This window comes from Apium graveolens, chromosome 11 (genome assembly GCF_009905375.1).
Source record: "Apium graveolens cultivar Ventura chromosome 11, ASM990537v1, whole genome shotgun sequence".
Classification (NCBI taxonomy): Eukaryota; Viridiplantae; Streptophyta; class Magnoliopsida; order Apiales; family Apiaceae; genus Apium; species Apium graveolens.
In genome coordinates, this window is record NC_133657.1 from 204,367,879 (window position 1) to 204,393,358 (window position 25,480).

Genomic DNA, 25,480 nt, shown 5'->3' on the forward strand with positions numbered 1-25,480 from the left:
CGGGATTAGTCGAGGTGCGCGTAAGCTGACACGGACACCTGATTATAAAAAAACGTTTTTCATTTTTTCCAGTCCAAACCTTAGGTGAATAATACGCCTGGTAGGCGTGAAACAAAATATTATCCAATTGCTAAAGGTGATCACCAATACACAAGTGCCAAGTCAGCAACAAGATTCTTAGTGTATCCTGCATCAACTACTCTTAAGGCCACAAACCCTTCATGTGGTTGTCACAACACTGAGCTGCTTCCAGTTTAAAAAACTTTTCAAAATCCACTGCAACTTAAATTTATACAAAAAACTAGAATAGTAATACATAGAATCTTTGCATTGTGAGTAGCAAAATGGCAACTGCAGTCATGACATCTCTCCCTCAGTTCAGTGGTCTAAGAGCCAGTTCTTCATCAGTTTCTCCAGTCAGAGGCCTGGTCAGTCCTCATTTCCTGTTATTAATGTTCTTTTTTCGTATTCGATGCTTGTCACATATCTGCTACGTTAGCTTGTTAAGATTTTGGAAAGAACAGTATTCAAATGTTAGGCCAGGAACAATTTATGTTTTGATCTACAGCTTCTTACAAAAAAAACGACTTCAAAAATTTGCAGCTAGTTCTGTTCACTGAAATGTAGGTCTTGTTTTTACCCTATTTTGGCCTTTTCCAAATAATGAAATCTCTTAAGCTTTAACGGTAAGTATAGTGGAAGTTTACTGCAGAGGCAACTGTAGGGGTGGAAATTTTGGGTTTCGAGTCGTGTTCGTGTTCGTAAACAGGTCAATTTTGGATCAAGTTAAAATTACCTAAAATTAAATGAAAACAAACTTTTAAGTGGAAATAAATGAAATTCTTAATAACGGGTCATTTCGGGTCACTTTCGGGTTGTGCAGGTCATGTTCGGTTCACTTTCGGGTTTTCCCTCAGTAAATCGGGTTATGAATCGAGTCGGTTTCGGATCGGGTTTGGGGTCGTGTGCGATATTGACGCCCCTAGGCAACTGCATTATGTCAAATTTCTAGCAGTTCAACTTTAGGTTAAGGTTCAAGGCTCAATTAAGACATGGGTACGTGAGTATTTAAGTTCGTGCAATTAAACTAAAAGTCTAAAAATATCAACCTTAGATGACATGAACTTAACAAGAAAAATTACTGTAGTCTGTAGAGGGCCATTGGCTTGGTAAACACAGTTATTGCAATCAACATATTGCAGATCTTTTTCTTTTTGTAGTATAATAGAAAGTGCACCTTCTTGAAGGTTTATGAAGTTTTGTTATTAACTAAACTTGTCCTAAACATAGCAGTGAGGATTCAGGCTTTGTCATTCTCTGAAAAATATAACGGTCTCTAAGGCTAAGAAAATGTATCGTCACTGTGTGACAGGTAGCAGTTCAGCCAATGAAACGCAAAGGGAATGGAGCTCTGGGAGCTCGTTGTGATTTCATTGGATCATCGACAAACTTGGTTAGTCACCTTCTTGACACGCACTCATAAACAACATCTTACTCCATCAAACACTTGAACGAAAGACAAGGTTTAGTAGATTTTCTATACTACAAGACTGAGCTAATATATGTGTTTGCATATGGCAGATAATGGTGACTTCTACAAGCCTAATGCTTTTCGCAGGAAGATTCGGATTAGCACCATCCGCAAACAGGAAGGCGACCGCAGGCTTAAAGCTTGAAGCGAGGGACTCTGGACTACAAACAGGGGACCCTGCTGGTTTCACTCTTGCAGACACATTGGCTTGTGGAACTGTTGGTCACATTATTGGAGTTGGGGTGGTTCTTGGGCTCAAGAACATTGGTGCTATATAAACATTTGTTCTTATTAAGCTGTTAATAACAATTTCTTGTTCAACTTTTTATTCCATTTGCAAATAGGTTCTCATGTTTGAACATTTGTGTCCAGTGAATAGAATCTACTGTTTTGGCTGAAACTATACAAAATGACCTGATTTACTCGAAAATTTACACACCCCCTAATCTTGTTAGAGACAACCAGTAATGAGCAAGCTTGATAAATTTTTGATACTACTATATTTTTAATTTTTAATTGAACACAGCTTGAATCAGTGCATACTATTACAAAAAAAAAAGCTCTAAATTATAAAATATATTACTAGAAATGATTCTAAACAACTTTACCATTGTTTTTCAATTCTGGTTACTTTTCAAGTTCTGCCACAGAATTTTCTTTCTAATTTTCCTCCCATGTTTCTTTCTGTTCTATATAACAGTTTCGTCCGGAAACATAAGCTCCGAAAAACAAAGAGAGTTGACATAATGATTTAGCATATTTTTTGTTCTAATAATTCAACCAGCAAAATAAATCAACCAGCAAAAACAATTACCCTACTAGTAAACAATCATATGAGAGACGTTACCAATAAAGAGCAGTGTAAACTGTAAGGCCTGAAAAACAAATACAGATGAAATACAAAAGTAACCCTACTAGTTTGTCAAAAAAGCTCTGCTGGCATTACTTACAAGCTTCAGGCGCTAAAATCCACAGAAAATATCCTATTGAACAATGACAAGAAAAAAAATATACCGTTTTTCCAGTCCGGGATCAAGTTGTTAGGCACCTGCCTCAGCATACGTTCTCTGTCGCTGCCCCTCCTCGTCAGCATTTCTGAGAAATTGATCCCAACCACTTCCCTGACTGGTATCAATGTAATCATAGGGAACGGCAGTTTTTAGACCTGGTCGAACTCCACATTGGCTCTCTACAATCCGAAACTCCAACCCATTCTCCTCTACGTCAGAAGTTTGTTCCAGTTCTTCCCAATTGAACAGCAATGGCAATGTGAATGCTCCCCAGGGGTTAAAATCTAAAACTTTAACTTTCCTGCTAGTGGTAACATAGACATCAAAGGTATAGTTCTCCAATTCAAAATTCTGGCTAACCTTATCTCTGAAAATTTCTTGGATTACCATTTCCAAATGGGTTTTATCCTCAAGAATGGTAGGGTAGTATCCAGTGACCTCCCGCTGGGAGATTCCAACTAAGATCTGATCGCGTACAAAGCAACGAAATTCCCTCTCCGGTCGGAGGGATGGGTACCACTTACGAAGGGCAAGGAAAAAGGTTGTGGGTCTTGACGAGGTCTTATCAGAGCATGAATCATATGCATGGCACAAGTCATGAACAAGCGAGTCAGAGGAGCGAAGCAAAAGAGCAATCTCACTGAAAGAAGTGCATCTGAGACTTCCAGTTGAGCTTATCCAGGCACAATCTTTAGGAGCACTCCAATTCAGCTTAGGAAAGACAGAACCCCCAAGGGATTCAATTGATTCCTTGATCTTCAATTCTAGCTCTTCAAAAGAAGGTGGAGGAGAAGTTTGTTCTGCTTCATCTTCAGATCCTTCTTGCACTACAAAGTCTTCTTCCTCTTCAGGATTATGAATCCTATTCGGCAAAGCATCATCATTTGAGATGGAAAGAGGAAGCAAGAATGGACCGTAATCATCGAGAAGGTATTGAACAAAGGATTCGGGAAGTTCATGAATTATGGTTTTTATGGAGTCAGATCTAAATTTCGGGTACCATTCCTGAATCTGGCATTTGTTTACTTCTTCTTCCTTCATCTTCTCTATATCAGCAAAAACAGTTATTACTTAAGTATCGATAATGCCAATTTCTTGTATGTTCTGCTCAATTGAAATTCGGAAAATAAATAAGTACAAGTAAATTTAGTACACAACACACTAATTTACCTAGATAGATAACAGAATTTGGAAATTAAATGATATAAAAGTAGAAAAAGAAAATATTGTTGACAAGAGGAAGCATCACTGCATACGAATGAACAAAAACTCGTGGCTCACACAAAACACATAATGAATATATTAGGACAACGCTAAATATTAGATGCTGAAATAGCAGACAAAAAACATAGATTGTAAGAACTTACAAGTCAGTCAACAATTAATCTACCTGTTTCAAAAAAGTGTATGTTCTTCTCAGTTGGTTCTGGCCATAAAGGTAGTTAATTTTAATACTAACGAAAACACGCTTCCCCACACGTTCGAAGAATTGAATCATATTATCTACATATTGCCTACACTTCATCAACAATCCAGGCCACACTGTTATTATTAACAATTAAATCATAAGATTCATAACAAATTCTTTACCCGAAAACAGAATTAGTATCTTTCACGCTTCTACTACTTTTCATTATCATCAATACCTTAACAAAGATGTGATATCTCTTTTATTTCTTAGGCAACCTCCAACCATTCCTCTACTTAATAACCATTTTATCTTCAAATTTTCATCTTTTTCACTTCATAATAGCATTTCATCTCCAATCATTCCTTCAAACTTTATTTTATAACTACTGTATCACTATGTATGATGATTAAATATATTAAAATAGAGATATTTCTTAACGACGCTATTTATTATCCCCTAGAAACGTATAGGAAGTTTTCTCCTCGTACGGATAGATATAGACATACACAGGATTAAAATGTGAGGGGGTTATTATAAAAATAATAACTTTATATGCATAGTGTAACTCCAAATTTGGAGTTGAATTGTGTTTTTCTTTATAAATAAAGATAGAGAAATGCATGGTTGGAGCTCAATAACTTCATTTATAAAGCTAAAAATGAAGTAATATAACATATAAAGATGTGATTGGAGATGCCCTTATCTAATTTTCATATACGGCCACAAACCAGGCAAAACTAATACAACTCAAATCCGGTACAAATAAAAACTGAAACATAAGTTTCGTAGATAGCCTAGTAACAAGATTCTCCCCCTCCCCCTCCTCACTCACTCCCCTCAGCGTACCCTATTCAAGAAACACATAGAACATAATACTAATCCGAATCTATTTTCCAACATTCAAGAAACACATAACACTAACAAAATTATCACACTTATGCATATAAAGATTCAAACTTTTAACATACCATATTCAAAGAAAACAATATAACACACATAATCTATGTAAACCAACACTACATACATTATATCAATCACAATTTCAACTTATCAACAAATATACATATTCTATTCAAGAAACACATAAAACATAATACTAATCCAAATTTTTGCCGAACTATGGAACATTTACCAATTATCACTCACTATGCCTATAAAGATTCAAACTTTTCACATACCATCTTCAAAGAAAACAGTATAACCCACATAATCTATCTAAAACAACACATACATTTCCATCACAAGCTATTTTCCAAGATTCAAGAGAGCCGTAAAATCATCAATTTATCAAACTCTATGCACATAAAGATTCAAACTTTTCACATACAATCTTCAAACAAAACAATATCACACACATAATTTATCTAAAACAACACATACATTTCCATCACAATCTATTTGCCACGATTCAAGAAACCCGTAAAATTCACCAATTTTCATACTATATGCATATAAAGATTCAATCTTTTCAGATACCATCTTCAAAGAAAACAATTTCACACACATAATCTCTGTAAAAAAACCACATACATTTCCATCACAAGCTATTTTCCAAGATTCAAGAAACTCATAAAAATAATCAAATTTTTACACTCTATGCATATTAAGATTCAAACTTTTCACATACCATCTTCAAATAAAATAATTTTACACAAATAATCAATGTGAAACAACACATACACAAACAAATATATATCAATCACAAATTCAACTTAACAATAAATATACACATGTATGCATAATTATTATCCCCTAATTTATAATTGTTGCTACAAGAATGATATGTAAAGGGAGTGAAAACATACCCAGATACTAAAAAAGAGGGAAGATGAGCAAATTATCATGGATCTTGCTCTTTGAGCACCTTATATTTGTTTGCGGTTTGGGCCGAAGAGACTGACCTATTGGGCTTTTATTTGGGCCCAATAAATGTCTACCCAGTATCATTTGGGCTTATACATTTTGCGGTTTGCTGTATTTGCAAAAGAAAATTTGTCACATATAGGAAATTTGGTACCGAAATGTCACTATTTGGGTAAAAAAAAATGTCACTTTATAACTACATATCGTGTAGCGTTTTGAAAACAGGACAAAATGTTACGAGAAGTATGTTTTGCTATCTTTTTTTTACATTCCAAGGTGGAAAACGTTAGATGAACTAATATTTTGTGTGTATGTTTTCGATATTTCTTTTTTATTTAGTATTTTTAAAATTTAAGATTATACTATTGTTTAATAATTTTTAACATTTAGGGTTCACCGATCCCCTTTGGGTTTTAGAAATATTAAAAAATAAAGTAATAAATGTTAAATTGATTTAGGGTTTAGAGTGTAGAGTTTAGGGCTAGGGTGTAGGGCCCTAAACCCTAATAACCAAAAGTGTAAATTTTAAATTAAACAATTTTAAATTTAAAAGTATAACTTAATAAATTTTAACATTTTAGGGTTTACCAATCACCTTTTGGGTTTGAGAAACAATTTAAATATTTCTTTTCTATTTTGGGAATTAACAATTTTTTATTTGAGGTTAAAAATATTTTCTTAAAAAAAATATATGTGTAAAACGTTAGATTAAACCAGTGTTTTGGGGTCAAAACGTTACATAATGTAGTGTTTGGTTTCAAAACACTACTTAATCTCACGTTTTGCCAACTTAAAAAAAACAGGTTAAAACGTTCTTTTAAGTAACGTTTTTATTATTTTTAAATTATTAAAAACAACAAAACGTTACACGAAATACCGTTTTAGGGGTTGAAAAGAAAAACGCCTTAAACGCTACACGAAGTTCCATCGTGAAGTGACATTTTGGGCCTTAATTTTCAAAAGTGACATTTTGGACCATAATTTGTGTTGGAGTTAAAAACTGTTTGGTAAAACTCAAAATCTTTTTTTCAGAAAAATGTTTTTATCTCAAAATTGCGGTTAGAGAAAGATTCAGCTTTTAAGAGAATCACATGTTGATTTTACCATCAAATCTTATAAAAAATATTAATTTTTTTAATTTTTTGCATCAAAATATATACCTATCAAAAAAATACCAAACAACCATCTGATTTTTACAACACTTTTTCTAACGACAGTACAATTTTAAAAGTAATTCCGAACAGAACCGTAATTATAGCTTTCGGAAATTAAAAATATACCGTTCATATATCAATTTATGATTTATCCATAATTTTTTAAAAATCAAATAATTTATTGACGATTTATCAGATATTTTTTTATCAATTTATCAAAAAATTTTGATAAATTAATCGATTTCTATCACGGTGATTGGGGAAGGCACCCTAATAAAGCAATCAGTTTTTTAGGCCCGTAAGCAATGACTTCATGTGTGTTACAGTGCTAGCTAGTGTGCTATAATGACAGTTAGGTGTGACATTATTATTACTTTCATTCCAAATATCCAAAACTTTATTATTATATTATTTGGCATAGATCTCTCCCCTCCCACAAGTTATCAACATTGACTCTGTAAGAAATGAGACCCGCTTTTCTTTATTATTAAGACTTCACTCACACATGCGTGTGCTTTGTATGTACCCTTGACTTCAGTTTGGTGTTTGCTGTACTAGGTAAGCATATTCAACTTCATGTTTCACATTTACTTGTAAAGCAGTTTCTTGTCTTAAAACTATGTATGTACTCTGTTTCATATGTTATGTTTAGTTGGATGTTTGATCAAGTTAATCTTGAATATCAAGATTTTGCATGTTTAATGAGTTGTGTTGTGATTTTTGAGGTTTGGTTTTGATTTTTGTATGTGGGTTGTGAGAGTTTGGTGGGTTAATTAAGTTTGTTAGTTTGATACCTAAGATTTTTGTATTAAGTTGACTTCTTTTCTTTCCTGATATTTTAGTTTTTTTCTTTACTGAAAATTAATGTAGATTGAAGGCAATTAAAAATTAAAATAGTCATGTGATTTAAGGTTTAGGGTTCTGGATTATTGATTATTAGTATAATAAATGCTCTCCTTTGTCTTTACCACTAGGATTAGGGGTAAGATTTGTGTCACTATACTGGTTAGGACTTGTTTAAGTATAAATGCCTTACATTGTCTTTACTACTAGATGTAGGGGTAAGATTTGCACACATTTTCCGTATCCAGAATGCTTGCGAGATATAGGTGGTGTTTGATTAGGCTTGCTAACCACTTTTGATAGGCGAAAGGTTCAATCATGTGCTTTTTGCCTCTTGTAAGAGGTTAAAGTTAGGATTTATGTATGGTCTGATTTATGATAAATGCTTGAGTTACTTGTTATCTCTTTCAAGTCAGCTTTTAAAAGAAGGCCTCATAAAAATGAATCCAATGTTTGGTTTCCTCCAATTGTCAAATGGTTGTTTTGCATCTAATAAGTTCTTTAGGTGATTCTTTATGTTTGTAGTTGCTAATATCACAATTTTGAACTTACCATTATCATGTTTTTGCAGGAATCTAGTTCTGTTAACATGAGGAACTGTTGAATCAACTTAGTAGCAGTAAAGTGCAAGTCTACAACTATATAGAGTATTGGGGGAGTAATGCTTTTGTAACGTATAGTGGTGATATAGAACTGCACAAGTAACTAAGGATGGCTATTAAACCATTTGATTGGTATTGTCAGCCAGTGGCAGATGGGGTGTGGGCAAAGGCAGTCGAAAATGCATTTGGAATATATACACCTTGTGTAGACTCTGTGGTCATCTTTTTTTCTTATGTAATTGTCGTCGGTCTGTGCTTGTATCGAATATGGCGAACTAAGAAAGATTTGAAAGTTCAAAGGTTCCGACTGAGGTCCAACTACTACAACTATGTGTTGGGACTATTGGCTGTTTTCTGTACTGCTGAACCCTTGTTTCGATTAGTTATGGGTATATCTGCGGTAAATCTAGATGGACAGAATAGTCTTGCCCCATTTGAGGTGGGAAATCCGGTCCCTTCAATGTTTTACTTTTGCGGTTTAATTTATTAGAAGTAGTGAGGTTTTGTCTTTTAGAAGCACCTCGGTTAGAAACTACAATGATACATCATTGTATAAATAAAATAGAGAACTTACTACTGCCAACTATCAAGCTTAGACTATGTATACACAGTAACTCATTCTATGCTGCAAAATCTCATTGTATGAAGAGCGTATTAGAATTCTTCAGCAGGGTTTTGGTAAATTCTGCTTCTATAGTGATAAGCTCTATTTCAAGTTTTTTCAGAAAATGCATTCAGTAGATTTTCCAATTTATTTTAAAAAAGTAAGCTAGAATGTTAAGATTTACCATTTTAATACATATTTCTGAAATATTCTAATCTAATTTTGGTAATTTGAGTATATTTAAATTTAACAACTTCTGTTTTCTATAAGATTATCGCGCCCTTTATCCTGGACCTTTTTTATTTGCTTATTTTATCGCCCTTTTTATCTAAAGATATCCCCTTTAAATGCTCTAATTTGAGTAATTATTCATTATATCATTACTTGTTGCAGATTGTCACCCTAATTATCAAGGCACTTGCCTGGTGTTCTATGCTCACCATGCTTGTTGTAGAAACCAAAGTGTATATCCTAGAAGGCCGTTGGTTTGTTAGGTTTGGTGTCATTTATGCTTTGCTGGGGGACACTGTGATGCTCAATCTGGTTTGGTCAGTAAAAGACTTTTATGACCGGTTAGTTTTTCGGTATAACTTCCCTTTAAAATTTTACGATAGCTCCTAGAAACAGTTTTTTGAAACTTTTGTGCGAAAAAGATGCTATCAGACAACCAATGTGCAGTTTGACCTGTTATCATTCAACATTTTGAAACCATGCACATAAAGTGAGTGAGATTCTTGTAACTTGTGTGTAAGAGTAGAATTATTTTGTATTGTTTTTGAAGTTAAAGCCCATAATTTGATAGAAAAAAGGCCCATGGTCTATAAATATTCATTAATGCATTTATTAAATCATTGCAGATCTGTCCTATATCTTTACATCAGTGAGGTCTTCATCCAGGTTAGGCACTACCTTTTATAAACTTTTAATATTTTGGTATATATATATATTATTACTCTGTGATATGCCTAAAGTACCCATTTTAACATTAGGAGACTGGTATGAGTCTTAGGACACTTTATTGTATATAAAGTTTAGAAAAATCGGTTAACTGTGTGTTTAGAGTAACCGTGACCTTTCTGCCCATCTCAGTACATGCAAGATAGCTGTATTGACATTTTCAAGTTTGGGAAATTGGCAAATTGCTGAAACTGTCGAAATAAGGCCAGGCCACACTAGTAGCTCCTTTGTTGACCACAATATAGTTGCCAAGTGAGGCACCGAAAATATTGCTAATTGATTCCCTGACTTTTAAAATTAACTTTGTGAACATCATTACCAAATAAATGTTAGTAGAAGATTAGACATGGTTCAGATAAAAGGATTCAAATTTGAATGAAATATAACTGGGAATTGGAATATATTTCTGCTGCATTTTTCCTAATGCCCGTACTGGAGAATTTTACTTGCTTGTCTTAGCTTTTGAATGTATAATATAAGGGTAGGTAGTAACACTCCCTATTTGTTTTGTTTTCTGGTTGGCCCCTGATAAGGTTGTTGTGACTGGCTGCAAGCTTGTCTCCATGCTATATAATTGCAGAAAGAAAATGTTTAATGTGTCGACTGTATGCGAAGCTTGTCAAAAAGTTCTTTTTTATAAGAACATAACGCGAGTCTGCAAATTTTAACAATTTATTGTAGAACACTGATTATGATCTATCATTTTAAAAATTTCATCCCTTACCTGTATAATTAATCTGATCTCAGTCTTTCCTTTATTTTAGGTTTTGTTAGGAGTGATGTTGCTTATATATGTTCCCAGTTTGGATCCTTACCTTGACTATGTTCCGGTGCTAACTGAGTCTGAAGATAATGGTGAATATGAAAAACTTCCTGGCGATAGAGAAGATATCTGTCCGGAGAGACATGTCAACCTATTATCTAGTACGTTCTGTACATTCTATATTACTTCTAGCAAAAAGTTATTAATAGGTGGACAAAATATCAGAATACTTGATTAATTATGTTGGTTTTTGAACCATGATGTAAATTAAATTAAATATTTGCAGCATGATGCTCATTGTTTACCCTTTAGATTACTTCATATTAGCTAAAACATTTGATTCTACTGCCACAGATATTATATTTAGCTGGATGAACCCCCTTATGCAATTAGGCTACAAAAGACCTCTCACTGAGAAGGATATATGGAGGCTGGATACATGGGACCAGACTGAAACTTTGAATAATAAGTGTGTTCCCTTTTTTTCTTAGGTATATTTCTTATTTTTTTAATTAACGGAACTGGTATTTATAATATATGACTCTTCAGGTTTCAAAGATGTTGGGCAGAGGAGTCTCGCAGACCTAAACCTTGGCTTTTAAGAGCGTTAAATAGTAGTTTGGGGGGAAGGTATCAAAATTTATACTTTTGAAAAAAATATGTTTAGCACATGGAGTGTTTATGTTATGACGGCATGTATATCATGTTGTCTCCGAGATCTTAACATTTTGCTGAATTCTGTTATCCTTTCTGATTTTTCAGATTCTGGTGGGGAGGATTTTGGAAGGTAGTTATCCATATCAAACTACATCACGCACACACTGGCACACTCTAGTGCTACACATGTATCATCATGCAACCTATACTTGCAATTTTTATATATCGATCCTTCTGGTAATCTAAGTGAATGTAGCTTTTAAAGGATTATTATTTACAAGATCTGATATAATTTTTTTTTTATCATTTTCACCTTTTTATCTCATGATAGATTTTAACTATCACTAACATGTATGCCTCGAATACTGCTAGTCTGTTGTTTTCAATCAGTTAACATTTTTGTTCTTGTTTGGACAACTTGCAGATTGGTAATGATCTTTCCCAGTTTATTGGCCCTATGATTTTGAACAAACTCTTAGAGGTCAGTCCCACTTCATTATTTAATATACCATGAAATATATAGTTTTTGTATATTCTTTATTTTGTAATATCTGTATGATTCGTACTGTCAAGTAATATGACAATCAGAGGAATTGATTTTTTATTCATATGAGCCAATAATGTAAACTCCGACTTTGTTGCTCGCGGGGAAAGGGGGGAGTCAGGGTTGTTTTATTAGCTAAAAATGACATTTTATGGGCTTAAACGGTCACCAAGAATTGGTTTGGTAAGTTTACTGCAGATGTGTAACAATTTGATTTAGAAAAAGGTTTTGTATGTGATCATTTTATGTTTCAATATGAAAGTAGCTCTGGAAGAACTTATTGGTGGGCTACGTGAATGATTTACTTATCAACGGGGATAAAAGAGCTTTTTCTAATCTAATGCAGCAATTTGAGGGCCTAGGATTTCAGTAGATTATAATATTTAGTAGGTTTAGCTCAATCTTGAAGGCGAATTCTCTCTAAAATGAAGTATGCCTTGGAGTTACTTAAGAACTAGATTCTTTCGGGTCAAGCCCTATTAAGTTACTCATAAATAATGGTCAATATCCGACTAACAAAGGATCAGAGTTACTAGAAAATACTGGACACAGTTACTCGGCCGGACATTACTTTTCCATTTATTACTTTCCACGGAGAAAATCACATCCCCATGCAGTTATTATAACATTTTGATATTTCAGACTCAGCGTAGTATTTTGTTTGGAGATCGTGGACATATAAGAGTAGAATTTTTTTGTGCCGACATGGTTGTTAGAGGTAATCTGGTATCTTGGAAGAGTAAAAACAGCATGTGGTATCTTGATCAAGTGCAGTGTTTGTTCAATATAGGGAAAAGGGATATGTCATTTAATATGACTGTCAATACTGTAAAGTGTCATCACAAATTCCTCAGAAGCGTGTAGATTTTCAGCTCCATATTTCTCTGTCACAAATTATATAATTACCTAAAATTTTAAACTGTTTGATTTTATGAACTTGAAAAATAAAACGGAGGAGCTAGTAAACTACATGTGTTATAACCTACTCGTTACCTACTTGGTTTATACTTTTGTATCCTAATCTGCAGTCTATGCAACGAGGGGATCCAGCATGGATTGGTTACATCTATGCCTTCTTAATATTTGTCGGCGTGGTATGTAATATAACCTTTTATCTCCTTTTCTAATCTTCTATACATGAAATTTATTAGTTGAATAATTTTATCGAGAACTTGTTAGGTGTTTGGCGTGTTGGTTGAAGCTCAATATTTTCAGAATGTCATGCGAGTTGGCTACCGCCTTCGATCAACTCTGGTAAGTTTGGTTCAAGCATTTCAGAAATTTTGGTGCTGACTCTTTAAAGTCAGTTGAAATGATATGATATGTGTTTACGTAAGTTTGGTGTTTCTCCTTCAAATTAGTTAGCTGTCTATGCAGTTGAATCTCATGCTAAATATTTAGTTATTATCGCACTTACTGGTAAAAGTTTAGTGGAGTACTATATGTTCTGCAATTTATTCTGCACCAGAACATTGCGAAACATTATGCAGGACATGTAGTACTCCAATTATAACTCCGCAGAACAAAACACTAATATAATTGATAAAGAAATCGGATAAAATTATCTCATCTATTCCAAAAATTAATTGTTCATAATAATTTAATTTATACCGATCCAGTTGTTTGCTAGAAATCTAGTAGAATTTACAATTTGTTTATAAGGTAAGGATTACAAAAAAAATAATGATAAAACTTTCTATCACTTTTTGTCTTGTTGTGAAAACAAATAAACCCTTTCCCACTATTGTCCCCACTTAATTTTAGTACCTACTTTTTTTCAAGAAAAATCATCACCATAACTTCCACTTATTTGAACATTACCATATCATGCTTGGATGGATTATATTTCATGGTTAGGTCACGTGAGTAATCAATTAATCATTCGTACTGACTGTCAGTGTAACATGCATGACATTTAGGATCCTGGTGTTGTAATGTTTTAATGAATATCTCAGTGCTGTAAACATTTCTTTCATTTACTTTCTGGCAAGCTTTTACATTCAGTTTTTCCAGGCCACTAAACAACTTTACTCTCTTCTGTAGATTGCTGCAGTATTCAGAAAGTCATTAAAACTAACACATGAAAGTCGCAGAAAGTTTCCTTCAGGAAAAGTCACGAACTTGATGACAACTGATGCTGAATCACTACAGGCATGATTCTGCATATCATATTGTGCATGTATATTATTATCACTTTTTATTTGATGCAATTGGTTTCTATATTGAGCAGGAAATTATTTAAAAAATTAAATACGTGCAAATGATTCTTTATGATATATATATATTCATGACTATTAATAACGGTACACTACATTAACATTAAGAAGAGAGACAAATGGAAGCTTGTTATTAAATGTTTTCGCACAATTTTTTGTTCAATCTGTCTTATTAGTTCTCTGCAATTTTACACTATAAATAGATATTTGAGAAACATATATCGCACCCAGAACGTACATGAACTAACAAGCAACTGAACCAAGATAATATAATAAATTTGCATGGTTTTGATTACTGGTTCAATGTGTTGGGACATTTTTCCTTTGCACATTTATCATTCTATATATTTACTTTTAAATATAAGGGAAAGTATAAATGCTCAAGTTTGTTGGTGCAATAGTCAGCTGGTTGTTTTCTTTTGACAGCAAGTTTGTCAGTCACTACATGCTCTGTGGTCTGCACCTTTTCGTATCACCATTGCGCTTGTTCTTCTATACCAACAGCTTGGCGTTGCTTCACTTCTTGGTGCACTGCTTCTAGTTCTTATGTTTCCCATACAGGTAGACATTTAAAATATTGAGCTGTGTAATGTGCATAAGAAGTGATAATATCTGTCATTTTTTCCTTATGATTGCTTTTCCATTCCACAACTTATCGTTACAGTTTCCTTGACACTGATTCCTAGGTCCATTTAAAAATTTACTGCTAAGTTTGAGCAGTGTAAATCCATATTATTCAATTTGAGAATCGTGGAATTAGTTAAAAATATAAGTAAGCTAGTTACAGATACCAAAGAAACGCATGTAAATAATCTGTCTTGATTAAGTGGACCTAGATAAAATACCCTCTAGTACCTTCAGGACATTGACGAGTGTCCATCATTAATAGCATACTATTGCACATGTAACTTGCATTTTGGTCTATATGTCTCGTGTATGTGTATGGCTTGCACATACGCGTTCTTTCACCCTTTGCATGCTAACAAGGGTGTATTTAATTGAAATTTTGTTCTCTGGACAGACATATGTCATAAGCAAAATGCAGAGATTGACCAAGGAAGGTCTGCTACGTACTGACAAGAGAATCGGCCTAATGAATGAAATTCTGGCTGCCATGGACACTGTAAAGTATAACTCGGTTGTACTGTGTACATTGTTTTTTTATAAACCAGTGCTATATTTGTAGTTGATTGGATCTTCCTCATTCATGGGTCAAAACCTTTCAGATGTTATGCATGGGAAAGTAGCTTCCAATCTAAAGTTCAAAATGTTCGTGGTGAAGAGCTGGCATGGTTTTGGAAAGCGCAACTACTTGGGGCGGTATGCCATATAAAAGTTTTAAGGATTATGTATATATTTGATTAAGTGAACACTGTCATTCAAAGTTATGACATTTCGTAATGGAACTTCAATGTAAATTAATGTATTATGTGTCGACTTTACATGCCATCCCCTATGTTCATTATTCAAAGTTTATACTCCCAATACCACATATTTTGAAGTCCCAATACTTTTCCCCATAAGTTGATAAGACAATTAACATTATTCTTAGCGTCGTAGACTTCCAATCCCCTGCATACGAACATGTGCAGCAGAAAAGCATGCTGCACAATTGTTAAAATCTGACTAGTTAGAAGACTTGACATGCCAGATAAGTTTCTTATTTGCAATGATGAAAATCTCTAGTATCCCATGTCTCTTATTTGCATTTCTGCTTAATGTTCTGTAGCCATATTCAATAATTATTATGTAATTGTCATTTTCCTTTCATTTAATCATAACTTATCATACTCTTTATTCTTGTCTTTCAGTGCAACATGTTTATTCTCAACAGTATTCCCGTTATCGTGATTGTGGTGTCCTTTGGATTGTTTTCTTTACTTGGAGGAGATTTAACACCTGCGAAGGCATTTACATCACTTTCGTTGTTCGCAGTCCTGCGCTTTCCATTATTCATGCTTCCAAATATAATAACACAGGTTTGGTTGTCTGTTCCCTTGTTATATATATGATATATATACACATATATCATTACATTTTCTGGCCTAATGTAGCATGTCACTGGTAGTACAATGCACTGGCTTACATCAACAGGTGATGACAGTCCATGACTTGCTAATCATGGCTGTCATTTTTGCTTGCTAATATATCTTCTTTTTAAAAAAATGTAAATTGGCTGAATATTTTATTTATCAGAAAGAAATAACAATGAGATAATAATGTTAATATGATCGCTTATAAATGATTTGGAAGGAAGATTTAGAATACTTAATGTTACAACTTCCTAGGTCAAAGAATCAATTACTAAAAATGATCTGGCCACTTATGTAAGTAGTGGAATATTTCTGGGTGATTTTCTATATGCTCTTGTTTATGTTGCTTTTTAAAGAAGATAAATAGGAGTCCTAACTTCATTTACTTGAGATTTTAATTTTGTTTTCCTTTGGCAGGCTGTAAATGCAAATGTATCTTTGAAGCGACTGGAGGAACTTCTCTTGGCTGAGGAAAGAATTCTTTTGCCGAACCCACCTCTGGAACCAGGACTTCCTGCAGTCTCAATCAAGAATGGTTCATTTTCTTGGGAGTCAAAGGTTAATATTTCATGTTAAATAATAAGAATAAACTTCAAGCCATACACTAACAGCCTTCTTTTAATTAGAATTATATTCTCATAAATAATCCTGAGAAGATTGCTCCTAATTGCATACTGTCACTTTAGACCACAAACCCGTGAAAAATTAACTCAAGACTGTGAGAAAAATATACAGAACAAAATTATGTTCATGCAAAACTATATCCTTATTATTTGTGTTTAAGATTGGCAATTCAAAAAATATAAAGAGAACACCGAGATGGCATTTGATGCATAGAAATTTCACAAGTTGGCCGGTACCATCTGGCTACATTAGGAAGATTTGAAACTTTAGAGTGCAAAGCATCGGCTTACATTTAGACATTTGTCTCGTTTGTGTTCATAGTTTATGCACTATTTTGTTTGCATATGTTACTAATGATAGATATCTTAAAAAACGATTCCACTTAACACATGTCATTTGGAATTGTACAATCATATGCTTTATATTTACGGACACTTTTTATTCTTTCTATTCCAGTCAGAGGAGCTGACACTCTCAGATATTAATTTGGATATACCACAAGGTAGTCTTGTCGCAATTGTTGGTAGCACTGGAGAAGGAAAGACATCACTTGTATCAGCGATGCTTGGAGAGCTTCCACCAATTGGAGAGACAAATGTTGTTATTAGAGGAAAAGTTGCATATGTTCCCCAAGTATCATGGATCTTCAATGCTACAGTGAGTGAAAGCACCTTTTCTGTTGTATCAATTAATTTCCCTAGTCTGGAAACTACCAGTTAATAAATTCATTCAACTCAATATTCGGCATTGCTTCCATTTTATGCAAGAGATACACTATGTTAAGAGGTGTATAACGCATTTTTAATATTGTGTACATTAAAGCCAAAGACAAAAGGCTGTCTAAAAACCGTATTTGCATCCTAATTTGTGTAATATGCATTTTTTAATTTTCAGGTACGGCAGAACATTTTGTTTGGATCTGCATTTGATCCTACAAGGTATTCAAAGGCAATAGATGTGACTGCCTTGCGGCATGACCTTGACTTGCTTCCTGTGAGTGCTCATGCGACATTCTTGTGCTGCTAATGTTATAAATGTAATATGGAATATGGAATTATTGTTTTTTGTCAATTTGATCAAATTGTTTGACCTTCAAATGCTTGTATAGGGGAGTGATCTTACTGAGATTGGCGAAAGAGGGGTTAATATTAGTGGAGGGCAAAAGCAACGAGTATCCATGGCCAGGGCTGTATATTCCGATTCAGATGTTTATATTTTTGACGACCCTTTAAGTGCTCTGGATGCTCATGTGGCTCGACAGGTAGCTTTACTTTTAATAACAAATAGTTATTAGTTTAAGCGGTCCTAGGTTATTGTTTCTGTTTCTCTACTCAGAAGAAAGATACTAAGCATAGATTTGGGGTACATTTACCCTTATTATATTTCTCTGTACACTCTACATGGGCTACATTCCTCGACAAATTTTCAAGGTTTACTACATTGGGATCTCATAATTGTAGTCACTGTTGATATATTGATAAAACTTCTGTTGCATCTCCAGGTTTTTGAAAAATGTATTAAGGAAGAACTGAGAGGGAGAACAAGAGTTCTTGTCACAAACCAACTACATTTTCTTTCACAAGTAGACAGAGTCATTCTAGTGCATGAAGGAAAGGTGAAAGAGGAGGGAACTTTTGAGGAACTGTCAAACAACGGTCAACTGTTCCAAAAGCTAATGGAGAATGCAGGGAAACTGGAAGAATATGTGGAAGATACTGAAGACGGCTTGAACATCGATAGTAATATTTCAAAACCTACTGTGAATGGTGAAACAAACGAGGTTCCTCAGGATGCAAGCCAGACAAAGAAAAATGAAGGAAAATCTATACTTATCAAAAAAGAAGAAAGGGAAACAGGAGTAGTCAGTTGGAAAGTTTTGGATAGGTAAGCAGTAACTAATTTTTCTACCAATTTTTTTTATTTTAGTGTGTTTTTTCAATCTGCTACCTGTGTTTACTATTTAGGTGCTTCTTATATACCAACCTGACGCAGCCACTTACTTTTCTGTTATAAAGTTCTCGAGGATAACATACTTGGTATCAGAATCTTATATATTTATTCATAGTGAAGAACTGGTTTCTGATGCAAAGTTTCTTTTGATATAATTTCAGATCAATGTGGCAGTCATCTAGTCTTTGATCTTCGATAGTTGATATTTGGTTATAAACCAATAAATGTAGTTAAAACTTAAGTTATGTGTTTATAATGATTACAGTTTCGTGCAAGTCATGCATTTATTTAAAATGTTATTTTTCTGCAATTCTGTATTTCAGTAGACCTAAGTTCCGTTGGAACACGTGGATGAGATAGTGTACATAGGTTAACATTAACAATATGGTTAAGTGTACCAACATGACCTTTTGGGTGGACTAATAAACCAAGTTGCATCCCAGTCATTGCAATTGAGCCTTTAATTGGTTATAGATTGGGTTCTACAGCTGTGTTGTTTCATTATATGCATCTATTAAATTAACCTCTACAAATACTACTGACTGCTCATCTGCAAAGCAAGCATAATTGTTTTTTTCTTAATTTTCTTTTTCCAAGATTTTACTATATTTATCGATATATTTTTGATGATTAAATTCTAATACATAATTTAAACATTGTTATTCATGTCGTCAATTGTCAAAAATTCATACATGACATTTTCTTTTTTCTTGATTGGGTTGGATGGAGATCATGCGTATCATTTTATCGAACCTAGTAGCCTCTCGACATTTTAGATGTAAACGCTACATTATATATACTATCTTTTCACACTAACGCCTTTTCTTACCTTTCAGGTATAAAAATGCATTAGGAGGGTGGTGGGTAGTTATGATACTCTTCATGTGCTATGTCCTTACCGAAGTTTTGCGAGTTACAAGTAGCACATGGTTAAGTGTTTGGACAGATACAAGTAGCCCGAAGAGACATGGACCTGGCTTTTATAATTTGATTTATTCACTTCTGTCGCTTGGTCAGGTATAATTTACATATAGTCTGTATCCTCCTAACAATATATAAAAGTTTGCAATTGTTTTTGTTGGAAATGCATAAATTGAATTCCTTCTTACAATTGGTTAGGTTTTTGTGACATTGGCAAATTCATATTGGTTAATCTTATCAAGCCTTTACGCATCCAGAAAGTTGCATGAAGCTATGCTCAACTCTATATTAAGGGCACCAATGGTCTTCTTCCATACCAATCCACTTGGCCGTATTATCAATAGGTTTGCGAAGGATCTAGGTGATATTGACCGTAATGTTGGGCCTTTTGTGAATATGTTTTTAGGCCAAGTATCCCAGCTGATTTCGACTTTTGTGTTAATTGGAATACTGAGCACTATGTCCTTGTGGGCCATATTGCCACTTCTACTCTTGTTCTATGGAGCCTATCTATATTTTCAGGTACATAAACACTTCTTGCATAAACCTTATTACCTCTTTTCTATTTTTAGAGCAAAGTAGTATCATTTCAAATGATTGATTATGATATTTGCACATTATATCAGTGTATAACTCTCTTGATGTTATAATCCAGTTTAACCAATTTATCGATATTAATAAATAATTAATATATCAAATAAAGTGTTCTTCTGGATAAATTGATGCATAGATATGAGCAAGAAGTAGTTAAGAATCTCGTAAGACATCATCTTCTTCCTCAAGTAATCAATATCTCACTATATGTCCTTGCAGAGTACGGCACGTGAAGTGAAGCGCTTAGATTCTATTACCAGATCTCCCGTGTATGCGCAGTTTGGAGAAGCATTAAATGGCTTGTCATCTATTCGGGCATATAAAGCCTATGATCGGATGGCCAAGATTAACGCAGACTCCATGGACAATAATATAAGGTTTACTCTTGTGAACATGAGTGGAAATCGTTGGTTGGCCATCCGCTTGGAAACATTGGGGGGAGTCATGATTTGGCTTACTGCAACGTTTGCTGTTGTGCAGAATGGAAGGGCAGAAAACCAGGAAGCTTTTGCCTCTACAATGGGTCTGCTTCTAAGTTACGCATTAAATATCACAAGCTTATTGACTGCTGTATTGAGACTTGCAAGTCTAGCCGAGAATAGTTTAAATGCCGTTGAGCGAGTTGGCACATATATAGAGCTTCCTCCAGAGGGTCCATCTATTATTGAAAACAACCGCCCCCCTCCTGGATGGCCTACCTCGGGATCAATCACATTTAAGGATGTTGTTCTCCGTTATAGGCCTGAACTGCCTCCAGTATTGCATGGATTATCCTTCTCAATTTCTCCAACTGACAAGGTTGGGATAGTAGGAAGGACTGGAGCAGGAAAATCTAGCATGCTTAATGCTTTATTTCGAATTGTTGAACTGGAAAAGGGAAAAATTTTGATTGATGATTATGATGTTTCAAAATTCGGACTGACAGATCTTCGTAAAGTTCTTGGTATAATACCACAGGCGCCAGTTCTTTTTTCAGGTAAAACCTATAAGAAGTCATCTTTTGTATTTCTGGTTCGGTCAGAAACTTCTGCAAAACAGAAGAAGCCAAAATAAAATGGACGCGGGTCAGTTCAGCTCTGACAACGGCACCTTTCAGTAAATCTTGTTTCTATAGAACAGAAGGATGACACACGAAACATAAATATTCTTTGACCTTTTTTATGTTTTAGACTTTTAATAATACAAACATATAGCCTGTGCAAAGCACGGGTATTTTAATCAAACTCAGCAGCCAAGCCTAACAATTATTTTAGGGGTGGTGGGGAGAAGCTGAGTCTTTAATCAATATAGAAGGAGATGTTTTTGAGGAGAAAATTTTTGATAAAAACCTCTTGCCTTCGAGCTTTTATTTTCCTAATGTTATTTTTATTTGTTAAGGAACCGTGAGATTCAATCTTGATCCCTTTGATGAACATAATGATGCTGATTTATGGGAATCGCTAGAGAGGGCACATTTGAAGGATGTCATCAGGAGGAATTCCTTGGGGCTGGACGCAGAGGTATTTAAGCATAAAAACTGAGTGTTCATAATATGTCGGATTGATAATGTACATGTCTTTTCAGAACTAATTATGTTCCATGTTTATATGTCTAATTTTCAATCATCTTTCAAAGCATTTTATCTTGAATATATATATATTTTTAAATACTTGCAATTTGAGCGACAATTTGTTCAAGTTGTGCAAGATTTATGCAGAAGTTTAAGTTTCTTTACTGCTCAATAGGTAAGACAGTGAAGGTTTTTAATCCTTACTGAATTCAATTTTATTAGTAATATCCAACACTTGTACTTATATTAGCTTAAAAACTTTTGTTTCCTCGATTCTCCATTTCTTACTAATGTCAGGTGTATGTTTAGAAAAATAAACTTCCTTTTGAAAAAACTGATTTTGAAATGTCACTTTGAGGAGGAGGAATAATACAAAATAATTTCCTTTGTAGAGGGGTTATTGCTATAGTGTAGCTCAGTTCATGTAGCATGAATCTTTTATATCTACATTTCAGTTAGTAAAAATAACACAAAATTATGAGATTCGTAATTTGTGAGACCATATACTTCTTGCATGAGATTATGCCTTGTATGTATGTAAAAAGATCCTGTCATTCAATGATGCCATTCATAAGGAGAACTTCCGCTTGTTAAAGATCATTTTTAAGGTTTATAAGATGTCAGACCTATTGTCACTCTTCAGCAAAAATTGTTTCGCTTTTTCACCTTGGCCGTCCAATTAGTTCCTCAATTGTAAATGGCACAACCAAGGGATTAGGGGCCATAGGTGCGTCAGTGAGAAGCTATAGTTGCTTAGATTGTGTATTAAATAAAGATAATAATTCTACTATCAGTTTTCAAGATAAAGTCTAATAGTTCCGGAGTACAGAACTTGACTCACTTTAGCATATGCTGCTCAATCTATGTACCTACCCCGTTTTATCTTTGCTTCAACTAAGAGTTTTATCTTTCCTTCAACTTGTCAAGGTTTCAGAGGCAGGGGAAAATTTCAGTGTTGGGCAGAGACAACTACTAAGTCTTGCTCGAGCATTGCTTCGTAGATCGAAGATTCTTGTTCTCGATGAAGCAACAGCTGCTGTTGATGTTAGGACTGATGCACTTATCCAAAAAACTATTCGTGAAGAATTCAAATTCTGCACAATGCTCATTATTGCTCATCGTCTAAATACGATTATTGATTGCGACCGAATTCTTTTGCTAGATGCGGGTCAGGTATGGAATATATCTCGTTGCTTTACTTTATGTTGAGGTTACACCAACTTGCATTTTTCTAAAATGCAGATAAGTTGCTTGTACTTCATAGTTTAGGGTAGCTATGTTTTTAAAAAATTTAATCAAATCTGCATGTATCAGGTCCTAGAGTATGATACCCCCGAAGCACTGCTTCTAAATGAACAGAGCTCTTTCTCCAAGATGGTTGAAAGCACCGGGGCTGCAAATGCTCAGTACTTGCGCAGTTTAGTACACAGCGGGGAAGGCGAGAACATATTGGGAACACATGAAACCAAGCAACTAGATGGGAAAAGGAAATGGCTAGCCTCGTCTCGTTGGGCTGCTGCTGCACAGTTTGCTTTAGCTGTTAGCCTCACCTCATCACAGAATGACCTCGTGCAGTTGGAACTTTTAGAAAATGATGACAATATTCTCAAGAAAACAAAGGATGCAGTTATAACTCTTCAAGCAGTTCTTGAAGGGAAGCATAACAAAGTTATTGAAGAGACTCTTGATCAGTACGAAGTCCCCAGAGATGGATGGTGGACAGCTCTCTACAGGATGGTTGAAGGTAATCCCAAGTACATTATAGTTATTAACATTACATAACATGATAGGAACAAGCAAGGTAAAGATTAAAAAGTCAGCTACCAGATGATGGAAATGAAGGTTAAACTTGTCGAGTAATGCTGTAAAGAATAGGACTCTCCTCAACTAACATATGCATATATATGTATATATACACTAATTCCTTGATCGAAGTACAGTTATTTATCCTGGTCCACGGCCTCGCTGACTTACTCATCAGTTAAAACTTTATAGACAAATTTAAAATATTCATATGTTTAAAGGTGTCACGGCCATATCACATGTTATCCTATGATATACCCAGTCGAAATCTTAGCCCAAATTGGAAATCTGGGTCTATATCAAATCCTAACTCTAAATAAACCCTCAGTCCATTGTCTCAAATGCAAAAATCCAATCGAATTCTTATCCAAAATTGAAAATCTGGGTATACATTGAACCTGAGCACTAAACACACTCTCAGTCCATTGACGCTCAAATGCAACCAACTTAGGTACGTAATTCACAAACCTACCACATGCCCCCAAAAATCATTACTATTTGTTTGTGCAGTTAACAGTCAGACTTAAATTTAGATCATGCATAAAGCGGTCTACGTGTTTCAGTGCGACTAACTATGATGCTTTCTTATTAAAATCGCCAGGTCTTTCAATGATGAGTAGGTTAGGTCGGAACAGACTTCAGCATTCAGCGGATGGTTTTGGAGACAGCACAATTGATTGGGACCAGATTGAGATGTAGTAAAGAGTTCCTCTCTGCTCTCTTTCGATATATTCCCGGAGATTGCAATCTGCTGATATACAAAATCTTGTACTTCATTTGAGAATGCAATGTACTTGCTACTTCTAAGGCTGCTCAACTCAAAGGTGCCTTGCTTAGATCATACATGCAAATATCTCTTAATGAGAGAAAAGATAGTGTATTTTAAAACTTAAAATATATTAGTCAAGTTTCATTATATTGTGCTGTTGATTAAACTGATAGGACAGTTTTGCATAGTGTCAACTTTTTGTAACTGAACAGTCTGTAAAATATAAGTGTATCCACTTTTGTCATCAAGATTCAAGATTACATGAACAACAACTTTTCTCTTCTTCGATCAGTTTGTAATTTGATAAACATGATGATTATTGGATAATAGTTGTAATAAAAAATGTTTAAGTGGAAAAATAGGAGAAAGGTATTTGTAAAAATATGATTCAAATATATTATTTGTATGTGTAAGAAAAAAAAAGATATTTTTTATTTGATAAGCTATAGCAAAAATTTATTTGTGTACGGGTAAGATCTAAAATTATGATTCAAACTATGAATATAGGGATGACAACGGGTTGGATCGGATCGGGTTTCGTAAGATTCAAATCCGATTCGTTATGTTTCGGTTTGGTGCGGGTCCGGGTCCGGATATTGAAAATAAGGATACAGATCCGAACCTTCAGGTTTTTTCGGGTTTAGGGTCGGTTTCGGGTTTAATTCGGATATATTAAAAATAATTAATAACAAAATAAATAAATTTATATTATTATACAAATATGTCACATACACATTTTCACTTGATGGCAAGAATACAAAAGTAGTACATAGAAAGTGCACACATCTCATTTTAAAAGTTACTACATTTCTAAAAAAAATCCCGCTGCACTTTCTTTGATTTATTAATTCCGGCGGGTTTACCGAATACGCACCTGAATGGTAGCGGCTGCGGATTATCTACGATAAAAGAAATTGAAAAAAATGATAAAGATGCTCATAATGTAGTAAATATTGATGTTGATATTAGTAGTGGTGTTGATATTAGTAGTGGTGAATGTTTAAATAAAGATAAGTAGAATATGTGAATCTTATTAATGATGGTGATGCTGATATTTATATTAGTGAAGATTTGTATGAAAA

At 34.2% G+C, this 25,480-nt stretch overlaps 3 protein-coding genes across 5 annotated transcripts; 2 read left to right on the forward strand and 1 right to left on the reverse strand.

Annotated features, from left to right (window-relative positions):
• Nucleotides 1-223: 223 nt before the first annotated feature.
• On the forward strand, nucleotides 224-1,859 carry LOC141698174 (photosystem I reaction center subunit psaK, chloroplastic). The gene is made up of 3 exons (XM_074502807.1): nucleotides 224-428; nucleotides 1,373-1,453; nucleotides 1,582-1,859. The coding sequence occupies exons 1-3, from the start codon at nucleotides 345-347 to the stop codon at nucleotides 1,807-1,809; spliced, it is 393 nt and encodes a 130-aa protein (XP_074358908.1). The 5' UTR covers nucleotides 224-344; the 3' UTR covers nucleotides 1,810-1,859.
• Nucleotides 1,860-2,385: 526 nt separating this feature from the next.
• On the reverse strand, nucleotides 2,386-5,786 carry LOC141698412 (uncharacterized). 3 transcript variants are annotated; one of them, XM_074503100.1, is made up of 2 exons: nucleotides 5,758-5,786; nucleotides 2,386-3,587 (listed from the first exon to the last, which is right to left on the reverse strand). In XM_074503100.1, exon 2 carries the CDS (start codon nucleotides 3,580-3,582, stop codon nucleotides 2,572-2,574), a length of 1,011 nt encoding a protein of 336 aa, XP_074359201.1. In that variant the 5' UTR covers nucleotides 3,583-3,587; nucleotides 5,758-5,786; the 3' UTR covers nucleotides 2,386-2,571. The 3 variants fall into 3 exon arrangements, with proteins under 3 accessions (XP_074359201.1, XP_074359200.1, XP_074359202.1); XM_074503099.1 differs by having other exon boundaries at nucleotides 2,386-3,645; nucleotides 5,758-5,774; XM_074503101.1 differs by lacking the exon at nucleotides 5,758-5,786 and adding an exon at nucleotides 3,932-5,694.
• A 1,583-nt stretch (nucleotides 5,787-7,369) lies between these two features.
• LOC141697087 (ABC transporter C family member 2-like) lies at nucleotides 7,370-24,683 on the forward strand. Its single transcript, XM_074501297.1, has 28 exons — nucleotides 7,370-7,527; nucleotides 8,384-8,853; nucleotides 9,412-9,590; nucleotides 9,876-9,915; nucleotides 10,740-10,899; nucleotides 11,093-11,207; nucleotides 11,288-11,368; nucleotides 11,501-11,525; nucleotides 11,820-11,876; nucleotides 12,968-13,033; nucleotides 13,119-13,193; nucleotides 13,983-14,090; nucleotides 14,582-14,716; nucleotides 15,177-15,283; nucleotides 15,382-15,475; nucleotides 15,967-16,134; nucleotides 16,606-16,746; nucleotides 17,269-17,469; nucleotides 17,707-17,805; nucleotides 17,921-18,073; nucleotides 18,314-18,696; nucleotides 19,599-19,779; nucleotides 19,882-20,205; nucleotides 20,497-21,253; nucleotides 21,655-21,776; nucleotides 22,754-22,999; nucleotides 23,141-23,570; nucleotides 24,231-24,683. Exons 2-28 carry the CDS (start codon nucleotides 8,524-8,526, stop codon nucleotides 24,326-24,328), a joined length of 4,875 nt encoding a protein of 1,624 aa, XP_074357398.1. The 5' UTR covers nucleotides 7,370-7,527; nucleotides 8,384-8,523; the 3' UTR covers nucleotides 24,329-24,683.
• The last annotated feature ends 797 nt before the right edge of the window (nucleotides 24,684-25,480 follow it).

Excerpts from the sequence above, each read along its gene's own strand:
- LOC141698174 (XM_074502807.1), top strand. The coding sequence starts at position 345 with ATGGCAACTGCAGTCATGACATCTCTCCCTCAGTTCAGTGGTCTAAGA. Across the intron at positions 429-1,372 it reads TTTCTCCAGTCAGAGGCCTG|GTAGCAGTTCAGCCAATGAA; the intron begins GTCAGTCCTCAT and ends ACTGTGTGACAG. Across the intron at positions 1,454-1,581 it reads TTGGATCATCGACAAACTTG|ATAATGGTGACTTCTACAAG; the intron begins GTTAGTCACCTT and ends TGCATATGGCAG.
- LOC141697087 (XM_074501297.1), top strand. The coding sequence starts at position 8,524 with ATGGCTATTAAACCATTTGATTGGTATTGTCAGCCAGTGGCAGATGGG. Across the intron at positions 11,208-11,287 it reads ACTGAAACTTTGAATAATAA|GTTTCAAAGATGTTGGGCAG; the intron begins GTGTGTTCCCTT and ends ATGACTCTTCAG. Across the intron at positions 18,074-18,313 it reads ATGCTCATGTGGCTCGACAG|GTTTTTGAAAAATGTATTAA; the intron begins GTAGCTTTACTT and ends TTGCATCTCCAG.
- LOC141698412 (XM_074503100.1), bottom strand. The coding sequence starts at position 3,582 with ATGAAGGAAGAAGAAGTAAACAAATGCCAGATTCAGGAATGGTACCCG.